We start from the raw sequence: 20417 nt of genomic DNA, 5'->3' as shown, positions 1-20417 counted from the left end.
ATCGTCAAACGTCTTGTAAAGTGGCATCGAGGTATCTTATACAAGCCCAACGTTGGATGCTTATCCTCGCTAAGTGCCCAACGTTCCCTTGAAACTTGTGATGATAATAGACGCTTGTCACGAGTTCATCCAATTTCTTGACACTTACTCACAAGACATCGATAGATGTTCCCTTGAATTTCAAGTTTTCTTTATTGCTGCTAATGCCTGAATAAATCATTGGGAGATATCCTGTCTCCAAACTCTCTAGTTGTGGCATCAGGAGATACCATATCTCTCCCGAAACCTAGTCTTTTGACATTTAAAAAGGGATTTATGTAACGACCCAACTTTTCAAACTAAGCTGAGGTCATTACTTTACTATTAAGACACTTCATTCAAACATAAAACTTATAAAACCTGTTTAAAAATCATTAATCATAAAAAAAAAATCAAAAATCGTTTTTGGGCCCTATTTCAAAACAAATTCAGACATTCATATTGTCGTCTAGGAAATTATAAAAAACAAAACAAACGAATAAATATCCTAAACATGACTCATTTTCAATCCTTAAAACAATTAAATTTAAACACGTTTAGCGGAAGCATAAAGAAAAAAGACGTCCCCATATGGCATTCACGAATCTTTCTTGTCCCTCGCCGGTCTACCTCCCACGTTACCTTTACATGAAAAAGTTAAACATAAAAGGGTGAGTATGAGATATACCCACTAAGAGACTCACTATTGGTCCCATTAGGGGTAATAACAGTTAGCTTCCTATTAAGAGGTACACTGCAATATAACAGTCTGGTGACCCTGTAGGATGCACACATCAATCAGTCTAGTGATCTCGTCGGATACACATATCATTTTAGTGATTCCGTCGGATACACATATCATTCTAGTGATCCCGAAGGATACACAACATGTGGTCTCGTAGGACACCGTGCCTACAGGTACACTACCCCATAGATAAAACTAACAGTTACCTCTCGGTCCAGTCTAAATAGTCCATGACAGTCATATACAAAACACCTCGACTATTAGTACAGTCTCTACGCATAATCAGTCAAACAATCTAAGTTTAGTCGCAATCTAAATGCAGTCAACAATTTAAGTTCAGTCAATAATATCGTTCCACAGTATATACATATATCTAAACTATACATCACAGTCACACCATCTAACTCCATTCCATAGTATAAACCATCAATATGCAACTACCCCTGACAGTCAAATCAAATCCATCCTGTCTGTAGCACAACTCATCAATATATACATAAATATATATAAACTACACATAACGGTCTAGGCATTTAAACTCAATCAACGACCCTTGATAGTCAAATCAAATCCATCTAAACTACTAATAATAATAGCATCTAAACTCAATCAACGGCCCCTAATAGTGGTAATGGTAGTGATAGTGGTAGTGATAGTGGTAGTTGTAGTCGTAGTAGTAGTAACTTAGCACCCAACAAATTAAATTCTCGCTAACATAAAGTAACTATGTTGAGAACTTACCTCGAAACTTTGGGGCGTTACATTTGGGATATCCAAAATTTCTCGTAGTGAAGTTTATATCTAAATTCCGGATAATACGTTGAATGGAAAAACTGCCTAATACTTAGAAAATATAGCAAAATTTTATATTTTATTGACGTAAATATTGAAAAACACTGATAGACTTTGCTCATACAATTTGAAATTTTTCTATATTTTTTAAATATTTTGATATATTTTACTATATTTCAAAATGTCAAAAAAAAATTTATGTGTCATCCAAAATGGTGAACTTTCATGGTATGTTTTGGTTTGGAATTCCAATTTTGGTCCTCACTACAAGAAATTTTGGATTTTCCAATGTCGCTTTACACCATCGGAGATAGGACTTCTCTCAACGCAATAATTTCAGAGTCGGAAGATATAGATCTCCCGATGCCTGAAACCTGCGTGGGTAGTTACATAGCCTCTCCCGACGTTCTGTTGTGTAGGTGTCAGGAAATGGGACAAAGTCCCAATGCATACCATAAGGCGTTGAGTGAAAAGAAATCGTTTAGAAAATGATTATGTATCTCTCGACGCCTAATGGTATGCATCGGGACTTTGTCTATCTCTCACTCGATACCTATACACATGGTGTCAAGAGATAGATGAGAACTCTCTACGATCCTAGTAAAGTATCGGAGTTGTTATTTGAATGTCGAGAGTTAATACATACGGCGTCAGGAGTTAGTAACTCCCGACGGTTGATATTTAAACGTCAAAAAATGGCCTCCCGACGGTGGTTTCCCAAGTACACTTCCAATGATCCTTTTGGCGTCAGGAATTCAACTCCCACGTGTATTTGAACATTTTCTAACAAGTTCATATGTCGGGAAATAGGTGTTTTCTTGTAGTGCCTAAACTATGAAACCATTCAAAGTAAATCACCTTCGCAGATTTAAGCTTGAGGATGACTTCTTAAATTTTGGGCACACACAAATAAGTCAAATCTCTTCAATTTTAGGGGAGAACACGTTTCGTCTAGGCCGGAATGAGCACATGGTTTGGGTTTTACGAATATCAAACGTTCATGCTTCCAAGGATACTTTGGTCATTTGAGATTACTCTTTATTTTGAAATTTAAAAACATAACCTAAATTCGGTGTCGAGCTTGACCGAGATAGACCGAGAAATTGTGTTGAAACAATTATTTAAAATTTGAGAAGAATCCCAAGTGTCGAGGTTGGCCAAAATTGATTGAAAAAAAATAAATTTACGAGTTTTTGAAAGTGTGCTACTTTTGAAATGTAAAACTAAAAGTGTACTACTTTTGCCAATTTTCTTAGATGTTTGGTTGGAATTTGATGCCCTCTAAGTTATTAATATGGTTCTCTCATTAAATTTTACTCACTCACCTTATGAAAATTATTATGATGAAGTGATCCACTAGCTTGAAATAGGCCGCCTTTTCTCATGTTTTTAGAAATGGTAAGAGTATATGTCTATGCTTTAAGCTCTTTTGCTTCTAGTTTGTAGATCGATTCTTATCCTCCTCTAGTTAAATAGACTTTAAAAAATAAATTATTTTGAAAAAAAAAACTAAAGTGTATAGAAGCTACTCAAATCTACTTGTTTTGAAAATATTTTAGAAAAATGAATTAAAAATTTTTTTTAAAAAAATTCTTTTAAGTTACCTTTGATTTATTGTTTATGAATCTCTTTCTTTCAAGAAAAATATGTTTCCAAAATTGCCTCCCTCTTCTGCCTAAAACTACCGTATTTTTTCAATTAACCCCAAACCATCAATCGAATAATTACATACGATGTCGTTTTGTGTGGTAGCTGAAGCCGGCGTAAAAAAATCTTAAAAGAAGAGCTTAAAATCACAAAAATCACAAACAAGAGAGCTCAGCTTTTGTGGAACCGGAAGAACCCATTGAATTGATTGAAAGAACAAAGCTCCGATAAAAAAAAAATGGCGATAACTCTTAACAGTGGGTTCAAGATGCCAGTGATCGGGCTTGGAGTTTGGCGTATGGAGAAGCAACAAGTCAGAGACCTCATTATCAACGCCATTAAGATTGGTTATCGCCATTTTGACTGCGCCGGTACCCTCTTCTCGTGCTTCATTCCATTTCTCCTTCATTTCTCAGTTTCTCTTGCTTTTTAATTCCTTCTCTTTTGATATTATCATCTTTTCTTCCATGAGACTGGATTTGGTTTAATTTGATTTTCCTTGTGTATAACTTAGAAATCAAGTCGAAATCATGGAATGTCTCCGATTCTGGGTCCATTTTTTTTTTCTTGAGTTAGGTTGTCTTGTAGGAGGGATTGAGTGTCAAAATGTTTGATACCTGATTTTGGAGTACTTACAGTTACAGACAATTAATTCCGATTTAAATGTTCGTTGAGTCTGAGGACTTCGAAAAAAACAAGTGGATTATTCAGCTTTTTTCAATTCTTATATATTCAAACTTTGAATTTAATCGCTTAGTCTAAAGGTTGAGTATGGTTTGAATATATGGATTTATGTTTGGTACTTTTTGTATTACTTTTTTTCTTTAAAGAAAAGGTTGACTTCTTATTCTGAAGCATTTTTAATTAAAGAATAGACATCAAGATCAAGCACTCCCAGTCATATCTGGCAATTATAATTGTTGGTCAACTTTCAATAGTGGTCACTTTAAAGTATTAATGTGTTGGGAATACTTGTCTGAAGAAAACTTGAGTGACATAGTTTTGTAATAGAGATTTTGTTGTATTCTTGCAGCTGATTACAAAAATGAAGCTGAGGTTGGGGAGGCGTTAGCAGAAGCTTTTAAGAGTGGACTTGTTAAGAGGGAAGAACTTTTCATTACCACAAAAGTGAGTTTGATTTTGAATTCTTATTTCTCTGTATTTGAATCCTTCTTTATGTTCATACAGTTGGGAGCTTCAGGATGAGTTTGTATGATTTTTGAGGACAAGAATTACTTTTAGCCAATTATAATTTTCACAACGGATAGAGATTGAAAATTTTAAAAATGCTTCTAAAAGAAACATTTAGTTCCCATGTCCCATGTGTTACCTCTCAATTTCTTACCATGGTTTTCATCTTTCTTAAGTTGAAGAGTTGAGTTATTAGTTAAATTCCAAAAAACAAGAACAAATGTTTAAAAATTTGGCTTTATATTTTTAAAAAGACATTTTTAGAAAGTAGATAAGGAGTAAGTAATTTAGTGATGAAAGGGGTGTTTATAGGCTTAAATTTAATAAACTAAAAACCAAATGGTTACCAATGGAGCCAACAAAGTAATCTCTGAGTCAAGTTTAAACCATCTAAACCATCGTTGTTGGCTTTCATGACAATGGCAGCTCTGGAATTCAGACCACGGACATGTTCTTGGGGCTTGCAAGGACAGCTTAGAGAAGCTTCAATTGGAATATTTGGATCTATACTTGGTGCACTTCCCAGTTGCCATAAAGCATACAGGTTCTATTCATTGTAAATATCTCCCTTTTCTCATGATTGTTCATCAAATAAATTTTCATTTTCCTTTTTTCTTTTTTTAAATCCTATTATTTGAAGGAGTCGGCAATACTAGCAGTGAATTGGCTGAAGATGGGATATTGGACATTGATACGACCATATCTTTAGAAACCACTTGGCATGCCATGGAAGATCTAGTTTCTAGTGGTTTAGTTCGGAGCATTGGAATCAGGTGTTGTAACTTTGATATTACCTCACACTAACTTTTAACTGCATGTAAGTTAAATTGCAAGTTTAGTCCTTGAACTTTGACGCTCGTGCCTATTTGATCTCTATGCTTTCAAATCGAGTCATATGTCTAGAAACTTACAATTTTGTATCCAATAAGTTCTTGATAATTGAAAGTCCTAAAAACTAATTAATCTATTAAATTTAAATTTAAATTGTATCTAATTAATGTTGTATCTAATGGATCTTTGAATTCTAAAAAAAAATCCTAATGTTCTAGGTCGAACTAGATTTGTAAATTAACTACTGATATTTTCTCATAAACTTTTTACCAGCTACCATGAACAGCTATTACCACATATGTACTTTCTATGATTTATTTGATCTGTCTATACCATAATCCATGCATTTTCTATCAGAAGCAATTTTGAAATATTAGAACTAAACAATAAAATTCTTTGCTTGATTATGAATCACATGTTGAAACCCTGATGACATGAATACGTTGGAAGCACAATTTTGCAACAATTGAACATTATTTTCTCATGGAATAATTCCTTGCAGCAATTACGACATATTTTTAACCAGAGACTGTTTAGCTTATTCAAAAGTGAAGCCTGCTGTGAACCAAATTGAAACGCATCCTTACTTTCAAAGAGAATCTCTCGTCAAATTTTGTCAAAAGCATGGAATTTGTGTCACAGCTCATACTCCTTTAGGGGGTGCTGCTGCTAACAACGAATGGTTTGGTACAGTTTCTTGTCTTGAAGATCCAGTTCTTCAAGTAAGTTAGATTTTTCTTCTTTCACGAACAACTGAGATCAATACGTTTGTTGTTTAAAGTATTCGATTTTGCAGGCAATTCATATTTGGCCCTTTTTCTTGTCAGGAACTTGCCAAGAAATATGGGAAGAGTGCTGCTCAAATTGCGCTGAGGTGGGCCATCCAAAGGAACACCGTCGTGATACCAAAAACGTCAAAACCTGAGAGATTGGAAGAGAATTTCCAAGTCTTCGATTTTCAGATTGTGAAAGAGGATATGGATCTGATCAACGGAATCGACAGGAAATATCGAACAAACCAACCTGCCAGGTTCTGGGGCATAGACTTATATGCTTAGGAGGTAGTGCATAAAACTCTTATCTTATAATCGGTTCTTAAATGCTCTCTGTTGTTGAAATGGATAATAAACTTTTGAACTGTTTCCTCTGTCTTGTGTTCCCTAAAAAGCAGTAAAAAATTCTTCCACTGAGAAGCCGGTTTCTTTAGGTCAGTTTGCTTACATTCTCGTTTGTTTTCTGTCATCGAATAAACATAAACAGTTTTCTTTATCTTTTTCTTTTCTCAGCAGTTGTTTTTATCTTGTCGTTGTTCATTTTTACAAAATGGGTAATCTGGGAGAGATTTTTCACCGGGAAAAATAATGCAAGGATTCTGGTGTTTGACGCTGCTAATTGGTTTGTCTTTTTTGCTTGTGTTCATTTCTGTAAATGAAGATCCCTTGTGTATGGAAAAACAATGTTGGTCTCCAAATTGGTTAGTCATCTCTTTCTTCATATCTGAAAATTTTCTAGCACATTTGATGCCTTTTGTTAGTAGTGTGTGGGCTGTTTTTAATTCTTTTTAAGCAAAAATTGGAAAAACTGCCCTCATGTATGGCAGTTGCAATTTTACCCTTAAATTTATTATAATTGTAGAAATTAGACTCCTAAAGTCTCATTTGGTAATCATTTGGTTTTATTTTTTTTAAGAAAAAAAATTGAAGCCTTTTGATTCTCACTTTTATTTGTTGGCTTTCAAGGTTTTTTGGCTACATCCTAGAAATGTTTTAAAAACAAAGCCAAAAATTGAAAAGAAAAAGTTTTAACTTTTTTGTTTTTGTTTTTAAAAATGGTTTGTTCCACATCTGGTAAAATAAGTTTAAAAATTAGGTCCATAGTCTAAACATATTTAATTTTGTATAAATGGCAAAAAAAAAAAAAAAACTTACCTCATGGGATACACTTTGATATGGACTCAATATACCATTATTAATATCCACTTTGATACACATTGGATTTATATTTGATACACACTTGAATTACTAAATATTTGGATTTATGGTAAAAGATTTTGAATTTTCGTTAAATGATTAGAAAAAGAAAAATAAAAATGTAAACCACAAACACATACTATTATAACCCAAACTAAAATAATCTACCCTTAAAATACAAACTATTATAATCCGACTGTAATGACGTAAGATTATAATAACTCACCTCTTACTCTAAATGTCTCTTAAAAGTGTAATGACTTTTAGCCTAAAGTTGATAAAGATCAACTTACTTAAAAAGAATGTCAAATTGTTTTATTTACCCTATTTAATTGCCATTAAATAAAAGGCTTTTGATATTTTGTCGTTTTTAACATTTGTGTATATATGTGTGCATTATGTGTATTGAGTAGTATATCAAGTGCATCATGTTGTTTTTAATGAGTCAGATATGTTTTTTTTTTTTTTTTCTGTCATATTTATAAAATGTAAAATTGTGTGAAATGTTTGCAAATTCCTAAACTGTCGTCCACTACAATAATTTCTCTTTTAAAAACCAAAAGTTAAAAATGGAACAATTAGAAACTGGATCTAAATAATGAGCAAGTTTTGTAACATTTCTCCTTAATTTTCAATATTTCTTTTCCATTTTTGTTTTTAATTATGGTTACTTGCTACTTGATACACATTGTTTGCAAGAAGGTAGCAACTTGAAAAACATGTAACAAGAAAAAAAAAACAAAAATGAACACAATAAATCCAACAAATAAGGAAAAGGAGATTTGAATACCAACAACACAACATACTATTTCTATAGGTTTTATAAAGCTGGTCAACTGAACAGTTGGTACAGTTGAACTTGTGAACATAACAGTTTTTACTGTTTTAGTCCAGTTTGACAACAGCCATCTTCTTTCAATAGCTTGCTTGAAAACAAATTTAAGGCTCAAAATCATTTCAAACATGTTTTTAGTCTTTGTTGTATAATTGGTTTTTTATTATTCAAAGTGTGTTTTAGAAATTTTTTAAAATCAATCACAAAATTGCTTTAAAAATGTGCACATGTAGCAGATAGAGATGAAGAGGTAGACTCATAGTTAATTTTATCAACCAAAAGTAATACTGAGAGGACAAAGATGAAAGATTTGAACCTCTAACCAATAACATGACCAATTGAGCTCCCATTTTTGCAAACCAACCATCCGACCAGGTCCATCAAAATCAAACCAACCCATTATTTTCTCAATTTTACACTTAAAGATCCAAACAGGTTAGAGAACTTAATTATCAATTTCTTCTGTTTCCATGAGCAACTTATTAATAACTGAGAGCTTTCACTCCAGTGTAATGCATAAACTCTACACAGCATCATTGTCATTACCTTATAGAATTTACAATAAGCAACCTAATTACAATGACACACAAAGTACTTGAGCAAGGGTTCTTGAAAATGTCACATAGCTCAATATACATATGGTATAATAGCAAATTGATTTCCCGCATAATCATCAAATTTACGAAAATACCACCTATGAGTTTCTGCTGCTGCGAAGGCCAAATTTACCACCTGCAAGCACCCAACAGAAGATTATTCACCTTTCTCCATCTTTAGTTCCACATTTGGATACGGAGTTCGAAAATGTAATTTAATTTTCTTAATAAATAAGACTCTTACCACAGATCTAAAAAGTAGCCAGGTTGTCAAATCTTCTCCTCCAACTTGCAACCACAAGTCCACTATATATAACCTTTCAAAGGAAAAATGAAGAGAGTCAAAGCCATCAGGAATGGGTAAGGGTTAGTGATAAGAAAACCAGCAGTTGGTCCATTGCAAGTTCATGAGGGAGAAACATACAATCTCGGCAAGATAGTGTGGAGAAGACACGACTTCAAACCAATCACCATGAGGAATTCTATATTCTTCAGATTGTTCTCTACTACCCGCAGTGAGCCCTAAACAAATTAAACTCACTGCGTATCAGTCAAGTGAATCTAGTATTTGATTTGAAATTTGTTTTGAACACATTCGAGCATTAAAAGTTCTGTTATTTTAAGTCCAAAACACTTTTGTATTGTTGAAGAATTTGTTGATTATGAAGGATAAGAGAGGATAGTGAACTATCAAGGTCTATAGTTAAGATATGAAATAAAAAATTTATGATTGAAGATGTTTACTGCACCAGAATCTGATGGCAACGATGCTGATGAATCCAACCTCAAAAGAATAAAGTTGCACCAATCCATTGACGCCACCCTAAATTTGATAGAGGAATCATAGCATCCAACGGGCTAATTTCAACATCATGCATATGCCTTTTTCTTTGAACAATAAATTGGGCTAGCCCACTTGCGGCAAAGTGATACACTTCTAGAATACAATTGCTACAAAGTGATAAAGGAGCTGCTGTATAGAAACTAATCAAAGAAAATAATAGAGATCAACATAACAAGCCTCTAGTCGTCAGGATTGAACTACAACAAAGAACAATGAATCCCCAAAATACCAATCATCCATGCAAAAACTAGAGCCTAGAAGAATGAATCATACTACATCCTTACATATGAAAAACGAAATAAATACAAATTAATCTAAAAAATTCAAATTCAAATTGGCCCGGAGAGTATTTTCCATCCAGAGAAGCAAATAGTCTTGATTCTAGCACTTAAGTCTTTCAACAACATATTAAAACAAGGCCAAAAGTACAAAAAAAAAAAACTAGCAATACTAAAACCAGTGAATATATATTGCAACAAGTCAACTAAAGAAAGCTTCAAAGTGGTACTTACAACAAGCCAGTTAAATATCCAAAGATGTGCATTCGAGCCGAGGGACTGTAGTTGAAAACGTATATTGTTTCATAAAGATGTCTCAGGACTTGAACTTCCATTAATAAAAGCAGAAAAACCGCTTTCCAGACCAAGAATCCATGTTCCCTCCGAGATGAATGAGAATTTTGCCATGGAAACAAACTCAAACCTCCAGTCAACTCCGGTAATGGCAGGAAAGTTAAATGGATCTGAGATTTTTGGGGTTGATACATATGCATAAATCCAAGTTGTTCCTAGCAACAAAGTTGTCCAGATAATAGCCAACACATAGAAGTGGTAGAAGATTTTTTGAGGTATAGTGAATTTCTGAAATTAAAAAATATAGGTAGATAAGAGCATATTTAATTTCTAAGTTTAGATGGTTGTGTTAGTTATGCTCTAAAATTTCAAGAAATTTCGCTAGTGTCATGGTACTTTCGGTTTTGGTTCAAATAAGTTTATGTCAGATACTCACAAACAAACATCTAACATGATGTAATGGTTTAAAACCTTATCAAATATTTGGTATATCCTCCTCCCACATCCTATCTAGTTGACCTACTTCCTTGTCCCTCTTCAATATCAGTACCAACACTAGATTGGATCAAAATCCAATGTTAATGAAATAATGAAAACTTTGTAAAGTGAGACTAAGTCTTAAGTGTAGGGTCTAGTCATTATATAGATTGAAATTGCTCCCATAGTGTTTTTTGGTGGGGTCACCAGAGGAAAGGAACAATAGATATTTGGTTAAATTAGAAATTTGGTCCTTAATGATTTTGACTTCTAAGAAATTTAGAATTTAATCTAACTATGGTTTTAAATGTCAGTAATAAAACCTCACAAAAAATCCCTTATAGTTCGATAGGGACTATTTATGAGAACTTTATCGAATCATAAAAACTAAACTATAACTATATACTATCGGGACTAAATTCTAATTTCTAACTTTCTTCAAACGGTATGGACCAAATTTTCAACTTTACTTGCATACATTTATAGATCCTTTCATAGATTTCATGCCTACCTACATGTTTTTTTATTCCTCGTTGCATTCGTTCATTCTTTTCTTAACTTGAAAATTTTATATACATGAAGAAAAAAAATCCAACATATGGTTAAAATTTTCAATTCTCTTCTTAAAAGTGAAAGTGATCATTGAAGAAAAAAAGGCAAAATACATAGAATCAATTCATCAAATACCCACAATACAAATCCTAATTCAAAAGCTTTACAACACTCTTCACTGCCATTCAATTTTCTCAATCACCAAACAGATATTCAAATCATGCTCAGAGGATAAATATATTCAAGTAAATCGACAATTGAGAATTCGATCACTTACTTGAGAAGACGATTTCAAGATCTTCCCTCTCTTCGCAAATCCCTAATAGAATTCCACAAAACCAATCCAATCTAGGGAAGGGTAAGAATACTACAATTATAGGCAAAATTCCTGCAACCCAAGCAGCTCTGAGAAGCCAAACAATTCCCAGCTCCATTTCGCCAAAAGATTAGGTTCAATAAACTTGATTTTTACAGTATTTTGTAGGAATGAAGCGATTGTTCGTCTGAAATGAAAGTAAAAGCGAATAGAATTAGATTGGGGGAAGAGAAAGACGAATTAGGGGAAGTTTAACAGGATAAAAGGAAGTATGAATCGTCATTTTGAAAGATTCTAGGCGTGATCGAGAGAATTTCTTAGGGAAAATACAAGTACCGATGCTAAGAATGTCGCCGGTTCCACAAGTGTTTCGACGGTTTCCACTGTCACGGTGACTGATGTTTATAGTGCAATAAAAATAATTAGATAATCATAAAAAGAAAAAGAAAAAGAAAAAAGACATATTTATATTTTTGTGGGATAATTGTATAGGAAAAAGAATAAAAAGCTAAAAATAGCTTTTTCCAATTTTGACATTTTGCTTAGTGACATTATCTTCGTTTTTTCTTTTTCTTTTTTGCCTTTCATTATGATAGTTTTTTTTTTCTCCACTTTTTTTAGTTGTTCCTACAAAGGTGGTTACCAACCATGTTTTCATCAAAGAGGTCATGGCCTAACCATTAAAGAATGAGAGAGTTCGTCAAAGTGTGGGTTTTGGATATAACTTGAACTTTTGTTTTAGATGTATCCTTCTATGTTTTTGTAGGTTGGATTTATGGCTTTGTTTTTTCAAAAGTGGCGAGAAAAAAAGCGTGAGTAAGAGACTCAAATTTGCAAGTGGGATGTTTTGTTAGCATAATTTTTTCTCAAAATAGAAAAATAATTAAATTTTAAAAAGCAAGACATGTTTCATTTTGATCTTTCAAACAACGTTATTAATTCTAGGTGTTGTGGGTAACTTTAGACTTATGAAGAAGTCAAATGTAAGGGTAAAACAAGAAAAGTTGTCTCGTCCCAAATAGATCTGAGACAAACATAAAAAGAACTCATGAGAGATGTCAACGAAGAGTGAGCAAAGCAATTGGGTTGCTGCACCCAATTGGAGCGACTTGCTCTTAGAAACTGAGGCAAAGAATCGGCTTGCCCATTTTATTTTTTATTGATGTCAAAAAAGAGAGTGCAACACAATGACTTATCTTGACCTTAAAGTCGAAGACTTAGGCCAAGTTTTTCTCCCTTTTTTGTAGCTTGTACTTAGTAGGTTGTATGTGGTGACACCATGTGGCATGCAGGAGTTCTATTACTTAAAAGATAAAGAAAATCTAATTATATTTTTCTTAAAATGGGAAGGAAACCTTAAGTTTTGTCCTACTATATATAAATATAGTAAGCGACGGTTCCATAGTTTCAAGTCATGTGAGTTGAACTTCTTCTCTAAACTTCTTGCTTTGATCTATGCATTGTGAACGAACTAAAGCCTCGAAGAGTAAAAGTGTTTGTAGAATCCCGTTTGTAGAATCCATATAAGAAGAGATTCTACAATCTAAATTTGCATGTTTTGTGATATGAACAAAATGGTGTGCATAGATAAACTAGATCATCCACCACTTCGGTGGGACTTTGATCTTTGCAAGTTGCAAAGAAGGTGGTGGAGAGACAATACATCGATAATCTCAAAATCATTATTGTGAATAAGGACTTGTCGAAGTTTCCTCATTGGACTAGTAGTTAATTACTTTATGACCCAATTGATTGGAAAAAAAATCGATTACATCAACCTTACAAACATTACAAATCGTGAGGGGTGTGATTTGTCTAAGTTTAGTAGATTGGTCGAGGAGATTGTCCCATTGTTTGAGGTTTGCTCAAATTATATATTTTGCCTAATGGTTGAGATCAACCAATGGAATGAATCATCGTCTTATGACGGCGACGTTAGAAAGATTGGAGTTAGTTTTGATAAATCTCTTCTTCCTTCTCTAAAGAAGATGACATAGATTCTTTTAGGTTGCATGCTTTTGCTCCTCTTGTGCTACTTGTGAGGAGACTTGTATATCTTACTTGTTTAGCTTTCTGTAGGTTTTTTAACCTCCTAACAGTATTTATTTATTATTAATTTAAGTTTTTTTTCTTTTGAAAAATTTCGCTTCTATAATTTTTCATAGCAAAATCTATGGGATCCAAACATTTTATTAAAATTAAAATATAATATTTTCATTCTCATCAACTTTTTTTTTTTTTTTTTTGTTAATTTAATAATAATAATTTAGGAAAAAGAAAGGAAGGAAAAAAAAAAAGAAAAAAGAAAACGAGGGGCGAAAACAAACTTCAAAACGGCAAAGAAAAAACGCGTTTTAGGGGGTTAGACTTTTAATCCAGTTTAAAAGAAAAAAAGAAAAGAAAAGAAATATTTTTCCTTACAAAACGATGTCGTAAGGAATTGGAAGCCAACGGGGTCGTTTTCGGATGAGAATACACATCAAAACGAAGAAGACGAAGGAAGGAAGGAAGCAGGCTTACTACACACCACCATTCCTTCCCTCAGTTCTCTCTTCAATCTCCGACTCTATCAAATCTTCACCAAATCTCTTCCAAATTCTTCTCAGCTCAACATTCCTTCTTCTCCATTGCATCTGTTGTTGTAAGTTTTTCTTTCCTCCATTTCAACTTCCTCTCTTTCCTCTCATCATTCTCCTTTTTTCCCCCTCTCCCTTTTCAAATTTCTTTCTCCTCCTCCTCCTAAATCCTATCCTTTTCTCACTCCTACCTCCTCTATATTCCTTTTCCTCCATTCTTTCTTTGTTCTTCTTCCTTTTATGTTTTTTCCCCTCCTTTTAGGTTTTGTTCGAGGAGATTGGGCTGCTGCTCCTTTTTTTTTTTTTTTCGGTATGGTTTATTCCTTTTCTTTTGAATCAACTGCTGTTTTAACACTTTTTTGTTGTAAATTTTACTGTCTTTGTATGTTTGATGCCAAGGAAATAGTGATAAACATATGTGTGTGTTTGTGTGTGTGTGTGTGTGTGTGAATGTGAGTGTCAATGTCATCACTCTATACTTTGTAAGGTTTTTAACATTTTTTGTTATTATTTGTTTAGCTTGTGTTATATGTTTTGTGTCTAGAGTTCTGAGGAAATTGTTGTGGACTTAGTGTTGGTTGGACTTTTATTTATGAGTATTGTTTCTATGTTTGGTAAAAGGTTGTTTATTTATGTATTTGTAAGGTAAAGATGACTAAATAATGGTTACGAGTCTGACTGTTGTTTTTTATTTTAATTTATGCCGTTTTGTTTTTGTCTTGTGTTCAGAGCTGTGAAGAAATTGGTATAGACTTGAATAAGTGAAGTTGATTATCCCTTGATGTTATAAGTAAAATGCTGCTTCGGAATATGACCTTAAAATTTTTTCGGTGGATGGTAATGACCAGCTTTCATTAAACTTAAGCTGAAATGGAAGAATCTACATACTCCTAACATAGTTTTAAAGAGACTCAAATTGCCAAACCAGGCTTCTGCTTATGCTTTATCTTTGAAAGAGCAATCCAATGAGAACCATTAAAGATTTATGAAAGCTTGATTTTGATTAATTGCAAATTCGAATGTTCGTCTCCTATTTTAGTTTGTGTCCATTATTTGGACATTCATAGTATTGTTAGGCTCTTTTTCTCTTTGCTCTTGATAATAAGTGTTTGAATTGATCCCCAAGATATGTTGGATGTGACCGTGCTGGTACCTCCTGTTATCCAAAACTTATAACCTTATCTTTGTCAATGAAAGAGACTTATCATTTTTAATTATTTGCTTGATGCAGCTGAAAGAATTCATCATAGTGTGGGGTGATTCCAGTCTTCTTTATGATTTTACTGTAGTTCTATCATGTCGGTATATTGACCAAAGGATAGTCTCCTTCCAGTTTAGGTTAATTATTGTAGGTTTAAGTTTTCTTTTAAACTTTTGTGACTTTGAATTACCACTCATTCTTAGTTGTCGAGGTTTTATTTCACATAGTTTCTATCTTTCCTGTTAAGCCTTGTTGATGCTTCCCATTATCTAAATCTTGCTGATGTTTTCAATTTCATGTAAAATCAGAGTAGATGATTATGATTTGGAAGGTTAGTTGATAGTGAAAAAATTTTGAATCGAACTCCAACCAGCATTCTGAATCCATTCGCCTTGGTCGTTATTTTTTGGGACTATGGATGATGGCCGTCAACATGAAAACGGGAGGCACAAACTAGATTATTTCCGAGGGAGTCCCTCACCAGTAATTTGCCTATTCTTTTGTTGTCTTCTTAATCTTTAATGCATTCAATTAAAATGTCCTGATTAATTGAATGAATTGGAAATGATGTATGCAGTGGAATATGGTGCCCCCAAATCATGTAAAGGAACCAAATGCCTTGGTCATGAATAAGAAGATCATGTCCATTATAGCCGAGCGAGATGCTGCTATTCGGGAACGGAATTTAGCACTATCTGAGAAGAAGGATGCATTGGCTGCACGAGATGAGGCTCTCCGGCAGCGTGATGAGGCACTTGTACAGCGTGATTCTGCATTGATGGAAAGGGACAATGCCCTTGCTGCTCTTGAAATTCGTGATAATGCTTCTAACTTCCCTCTTGGTGGTGGGGTACAACGCAAAACAAAGCGATTACACCATTTATCTAATCATATGCCGAACATATCGGAAACTTCCTATGGTACAAAAGACGTGCATATAACTGATGCCTTTCCAATTACAGTTATAGCTTCTGAAGCTGTTAAGTCTCAGCAGGGAAAGCGAGCGAAGGATAACAAGTTAGTTTCATCAAAGACATCAAAGCCGCCAAGGAAGAAGGTTGGCGAAGATTTGAATAGACACGCTGCCACTGATGGTACAAAATACAGAACTGATTGGGATGGTCAGGACGTGGGTTTGAATCTTGTAAGTTTTGATGATTCTTCTATGCCAGCACCAATTTGTTCCTGTACTGGGTTTGCAAGACAGTGCTACAAATGGGGAAATGGGGGTTGGCAATCGTCGTGTTGTACCACCCATATGTCCATGTATCCACTTCCACATTTGGAAAATAAACGCCATGCTCGAATGGGTGGGCGGAAAATGAGTGGAAGTGTTTTTACAAAATTGCTTAGTCGGCTAGCAGCAGCAGGTCATGATCTGTCAGTACCAGTGGATCTTAAGGACCACTGGGCAAGACACGGTACAAATCGCTACATAACAATCAGGTAGCTAGGAAGTAACTTCAAGAGGAGTAGAACATTTTGCAGAGGTCCTTGGGTCGTCTCGATCGCAGCTTTAATGTTTCAGTAGTTAACATGCCTCAACTGGAGTGATTCTACATTAGGTAGAGCTCTTCCCTTTTATTGGTTTAGGCATTGTGATTAAGATTGAACCTGAATGGACCACCGTAGATTGGGGATATGTTTGTAGAGTATGGCCATAAGAATTCGGCAGTCTTTTGTGCAAATTTCTGTTTTCCCATTGCCAAATTCCCCCATTAGAATTTCAGAGAAAACTGTAGAATGTAGAATCAAGAATGAAGCTGATTTTATTTGATTGTTGTATTGGAGGTACCATCTGTTCATCTGTTGTATCCGTCTCATTGAGAAAACAGATTTCGATGGATCGAGCCTTGAGCAGGGAAGACAAGAAGAGTAGATGTTGAAATAGTTGTTGCGTGATTTGAGTGCTAAATTATTCGATAATTTTGGTCGTCTTGCTGGTAGTGCAGATCCTCCCTCTCGAACTCTTTTGCAGCCAAAATGGATTAAGAAGCTTCAGCTTGTTTTTTCCTTCTCCAACTTTGTTCCAATTGCGCCATTTCTCAAATTATTGCATATTCTCGTGAAGCAAGAATTCAAGTTCTTTGTTGACATCAGTAGGCTGAGCCACCTAGGCCCCTCAAAATTTCTTAATTTTGAGTTACAATTTTAACGAGTGAAGAATACTTGAACTTGAGTTAAGCCGAGGTTGGTATTTCTTGCCATTCTCCGACAGATGTTTCTTAGGCCTTGTTTGAAAAACTTTTCAAATAGTTAAAATCACTTTTTCTTAAATTTAAAAGTAATATATTAAACATGTTTTAAATAATTCACAATGAATTTAGATGGTCTCTGGGCATTGAGTTGACTTATAAAATATGAAGTTAATGTTTTGGAGTTGAAAAAAGTTTGTGTTTGGTATAGAGTTGTGAGATGGAAGTTTATTGATAAATGTCCAAACAAAAAGAGGAATTAGTTTTAAACCAACCTATAAAATTGGTGGGCTAAATACCCCTGAATGTTTTAGTTTTATAATTTTAAACCCAATTGTTGTACCAATGAAATTGATTTTGAATAGTATATTTTAGAGAGATTTTGAATACGATTGGAAAAAATGGTCGTAACCATTTTGAAATTGCTTTTGAAAAAGTAAGTAGATTAGTGTGTTCTTTCTCGTCTCTTTGTAACAATGAAGTTTGTGCTCACTGCTCTAAGTTTAGATTACTAAAATTTTTCTCTTGTTCTTTTGTCCAGTACAACAAATTCTCGGAAAATCAAATCTTCTACCTTTAAAATGAAAAGTCAGGTTAATTATTGTTGAAATAAAACAAACTTTCTTAGAATTAAACTTTCTACAAAGTTTTAATTTAATATCCCTTCAAAACCAAATGTAAAAATTTTGGTGAACAAAATATAATCCAAAAATCTGATCAAGTTTTAGTTGGGTCAATCAAGACTCGGCCTAATCTCTTGTCAAGGCCCGTTTTCAATCACTTAGAGGCCCACAATTAGAATGTTCAAAAACCAACGGTAGTGTGAATAATACTTAAATATATAGTCACATCTAACAAAAATTACAAATATATAGCAAAGTCATGAACTAATATTTTGCAACATGCTCTATCAATGTTAATAAACTTTGATAGATTTTGCTATTTTTACAATTTTTTTAAATGTTGCTATATAGTTAATATTTTGGAACTAATTGTTATATTTATAACCATCTCTTAAACCGAAAGAAACGAAAAATTGAAAGGAAACCTTTAGGACCACGTGCATAAATGGTATATAAGCTAAAACTAATATAATATATAGTACAAGGATAAAATATTCAAGTACAACCACCATTTTGGACGTTTCTTCCCGAGTTGCTCAAATTAAAAGCTACAACTAATATAAATAACTTATATCGGTTGTTATCATTGATAATTGCTATCAATTGTGCTATCAATTATTATCACCGATAGCTACTATTAATGATAATTTTCTATTTGTCACCATTACGAGTGTTTCTTCCCAATTTTCTCAAATTGGAAAATATCACGGATAGTAGGTATTAGTGATAGCAATTTATAGTTGCTATAAGTTGTTACTGATATATGCTATTGGTGATGGCTCAATTTGAGAAATGTGCTATAAGTTGTTATCATTAATATAATAGCTTATAACAATGATGGCCATTGATGGGTAGATTTGATATTTTAGAAAAAATTTACTAGTCGACTAGTCGATGTATGCTATTTTTACCAATACTTGTACTATATTGTTAGTTTATTTTCTAAATTGTGCTGTTTGCTATAATTTTTCAAATATTTATTTAAGTCAATGATTGATATTGCATCTCTTCCATAAAGATCCTAAAATGGAAGGAAACAATATTTAGAGAAAATTCAAGTTGTCCATTTCTTTCTCACATCCATCATCCAAATTTTGTCAATCGAAGCGACCCTAGTTCAACGTATGTTATCTATCAACATTGAAAGTTCAAAATCTTCACATTCCTCTTCATTGTACTAAACAAAAAAAAAATACAACTCAATATTCTTCTTACTAAAAACTTTTTACAACCAAAATATTTTAAAGCGGACATAACTAAATCAAGATATATAAAATATGTGCGTGAACATCAAGAGATTTATGATTCAAATCTCTCGAACCAAATTATACTAAACAAGAAAAAAAAAAAAGGAATTAAAATGTTTCCTCGTGGGTTTGAATTGTGATATTCTAAGTACTAAACCCTAATTTGATTTGGAAAGATGTGGATAAAAGAGGAATTGAATTAATTTGATTGGAGGGAAGATAGTGACAAATAATCATGCAAGTTTGGGAGCCATAAAATGCGGAATTTTCCCTAAATTCCTCCGTGGATCAATAGTGAATACAACAAAACCTTCATCTTTTTCTCTTTCAAATAGATTTATGTATATATTATTTGAATTCCTTTGATAATTGTCCTAATTAACTCTCTCACACACTTTTCCCAACCCCATAGCCATGATTGCCGCCCATTTCTGCCCTTTTTATTTAACATTCAAACACAATTCTCCTTTTCTTTCTTTCCAACCCTTTCTTTTTCACTTCAAAATTCGTATAAAAAAGAATCGAATTTTTAACTAAGGATTAACTTTTTTATTTTTATCCTAAATTGGAAGGTTTACAAGCTATTTTAAAACATAGATTTACAAGTTTTTTTTTTTTTTTTTTCGACTTAAAAAAAATGTTCAAAGTGATACCTCTTATTTTTACACGTTTTGGCTTATGTGTATTTGGTTAATGAAAGAGATAAACATTCATTCATTTTAATTGATTATACATTCGGATTTTACTTTTTTCTTAATACAATTCTTAGTGGAGGTTTCATTTGCATCGAGTGCATCGTACACGTTAAAAAAGAGTGTTGTGTTAATCTCGAAGAGAAATCATAGTATAGAGTTTGTTCTTAATTTCACATCACTGGATCACATTCAACAAACAAGTTGTTCAACCCTCCAATTTGTCTCATATATACATAATTCAGCCTTCAAACCATCAATTTAAAAATGTTTGACTTAACCATTTTAATTTTAATTAGATTTGAGTTTGTATAGTTGAGGTTGAAAAGGCTAAATTTGATTTAAATTTGAATGGAAGTCAAAACTGAGAAAGAACTTATGAAATAGACCAAAAACTACCTAATTTCATCAATCTGAGCAATAATTTTCGGTTAATACAGAATATATATAAATTTCTTTTTTTAAAAAAATAGTATTATTTTAACAAATAACCACAA

General features: G+C 33.2%; 2 protein-coding genes and 1 pseudogene across 14 annotated transcripts; 2 read left to right on the top strand and 1 right to left on the bottom strand.

Annotated features, from left to right (window-relative positions):
- Positions 1-2879: 2879 nt before the first annotated feature.
- On the top strand, positions 2880-6718 carry LOC103490340 (NADP-dependent D-sorbitol-6-phosphate dehydrogenase-like). 5 transcript variants are annotated; one of them, XM_051090673.1, is made up of 8 exons: positions 3209-3573; positions 4236-4330; positions 4820-4937; positions 5034-5166; positions 5727-5946; positions 6052-6285; positions 6396-6431; positions 6659-6718. In XM_051090673.1, the coding sequence occupies exons 1-6, from the start codon at positions 3441-3443 to the stop codon at positions 6280-6282; spliced, it is 930 nt and encodes a 309-aa protein (XP_050946630.1). In that variant the 5' UTR covers positions 3209-3440; the 3' UTR covers positions 6283-6285; positions 6396-6431; positions 6659-6718. The 5 variants fall into 5 exon arrangements, with proteins under 5 accessions (XP_008448040.1, XP_050946630.1, XP_050946628.1 ...); XM_051090671.1 differs by lacking the exon at positions 6659-6718 and adding an exon at positions 6514-6616; XM_051090674.1 differs by lacking the exon at positions 6659-6718 and adding an exon at positions 6511-6616.
- Positions 6719-8271: 1553 nt separating this feature from the next.
- LOC103490337 (polyprenol reductase 2-like) lies at positions 8272-11504 on the bottom strand (annotated as a pseudogene).
- Positions 11505-13817: 2313 nt separating this feature from the next.
- Positions 13818-16948, top strand: LOC103490336 (protein BASIC PENTACYSTEINE4-like). Of its 9 annotated transcripts, none has more exons than XM_008449811.3 (5): positions 13818-14027; positions 14225-14272; positions 14692-14799; positions 15472-15646; positions 15741-16948. In XM_008449811.3, the coding sequence occupies exons 4-5, from the start codon at positions 15578-15580 to the stop codon at positions 16611-16613; spliced, it is 942 nt and encodes a 313-aa protein (XP_008448033.1). In that variant the 5' UTR covers positions 13818-14027; positions 14225-14272; positions 14692-14799; positions 15472-15577; the 3' UTR covers positions 16614-16948. The 9 variants fall into 9 exon arrangements, with proteins under 9 accessions (XP_008448033.1, XP_008448035.1, XP_050946604.1 ...); XM_008449813.3 differs by having other exon boundaries at positions 13837-14027; positions 15477-15646; XM_051090647.1 differs by lacking the exon at positions 14225-14272 and having other exon boundaries at positions 13837-14027; positions 15477-15646.
- Positions 16949-20417: the final 3469 nt, after the last annotated feature.

This window comes from Cucumis melo, chromosome 1, assembly GCF_025177605.1.
Source record: "Cucumis melo cultivar AY chromosome 1, USDA_Cmelo_AY_1.0, whole genome shotgun sequence".
Lineage (NCBI taxonomy): Eukaryota > Viridiplantae > Streptophyta > Magnoliopsida > Cucurbitales > Cucurbitaceae > Cucumis > Cucumis melo.
The sequence above is the reverse complement of the archived record's forward strand: the minus strand, read 5'-3'. Positions and strand labels throughout refer to the sequence as shown.

What these genes read in the sequence shown, in the direction of transcription:
- LOC103490340 (XM_051090673.1), top strand. Translation starts at nt 3,441, where the DNA reads ATGGCGATAACTCTTAACAGTGGGTTCAAGATGCCAGTGATCGGGCTT. An exon ending in TCGCCATTTTGACTGCGCCG is followed by an intron (nt 3,574 to 4,235) that starts GTACCCTCTTCT and finishes GTATTCTTGCAG; the next exon opens with CTGATTACAAAAATGAAGCT. An exon ending in AACTTTTCATTACCACAAAA is followed by an intron (nt 4,331 to 4,819) that starts GTGAGTTTGATT and finishes TGACAATGGCAG; the next exon opens with CTCTGGAATTCAGACCACGG.
- LOC103490336 (XM_008449811.3), top strand. Translation starts at nt 15,578, where the DNA reads ATGGATGATGGCCGTCAACATGAAAACGGGAGGCACAAACTAGATTAT. An exon ending in TCCGAGGGAGTCCCTCACCA is followed by an intron (nt 15,647 to 15,740) that starts GTAATTTGCCTA and finishes TGATGTATGCAG; the next exon opens with TGGAATATGGTGCCCCCAAA.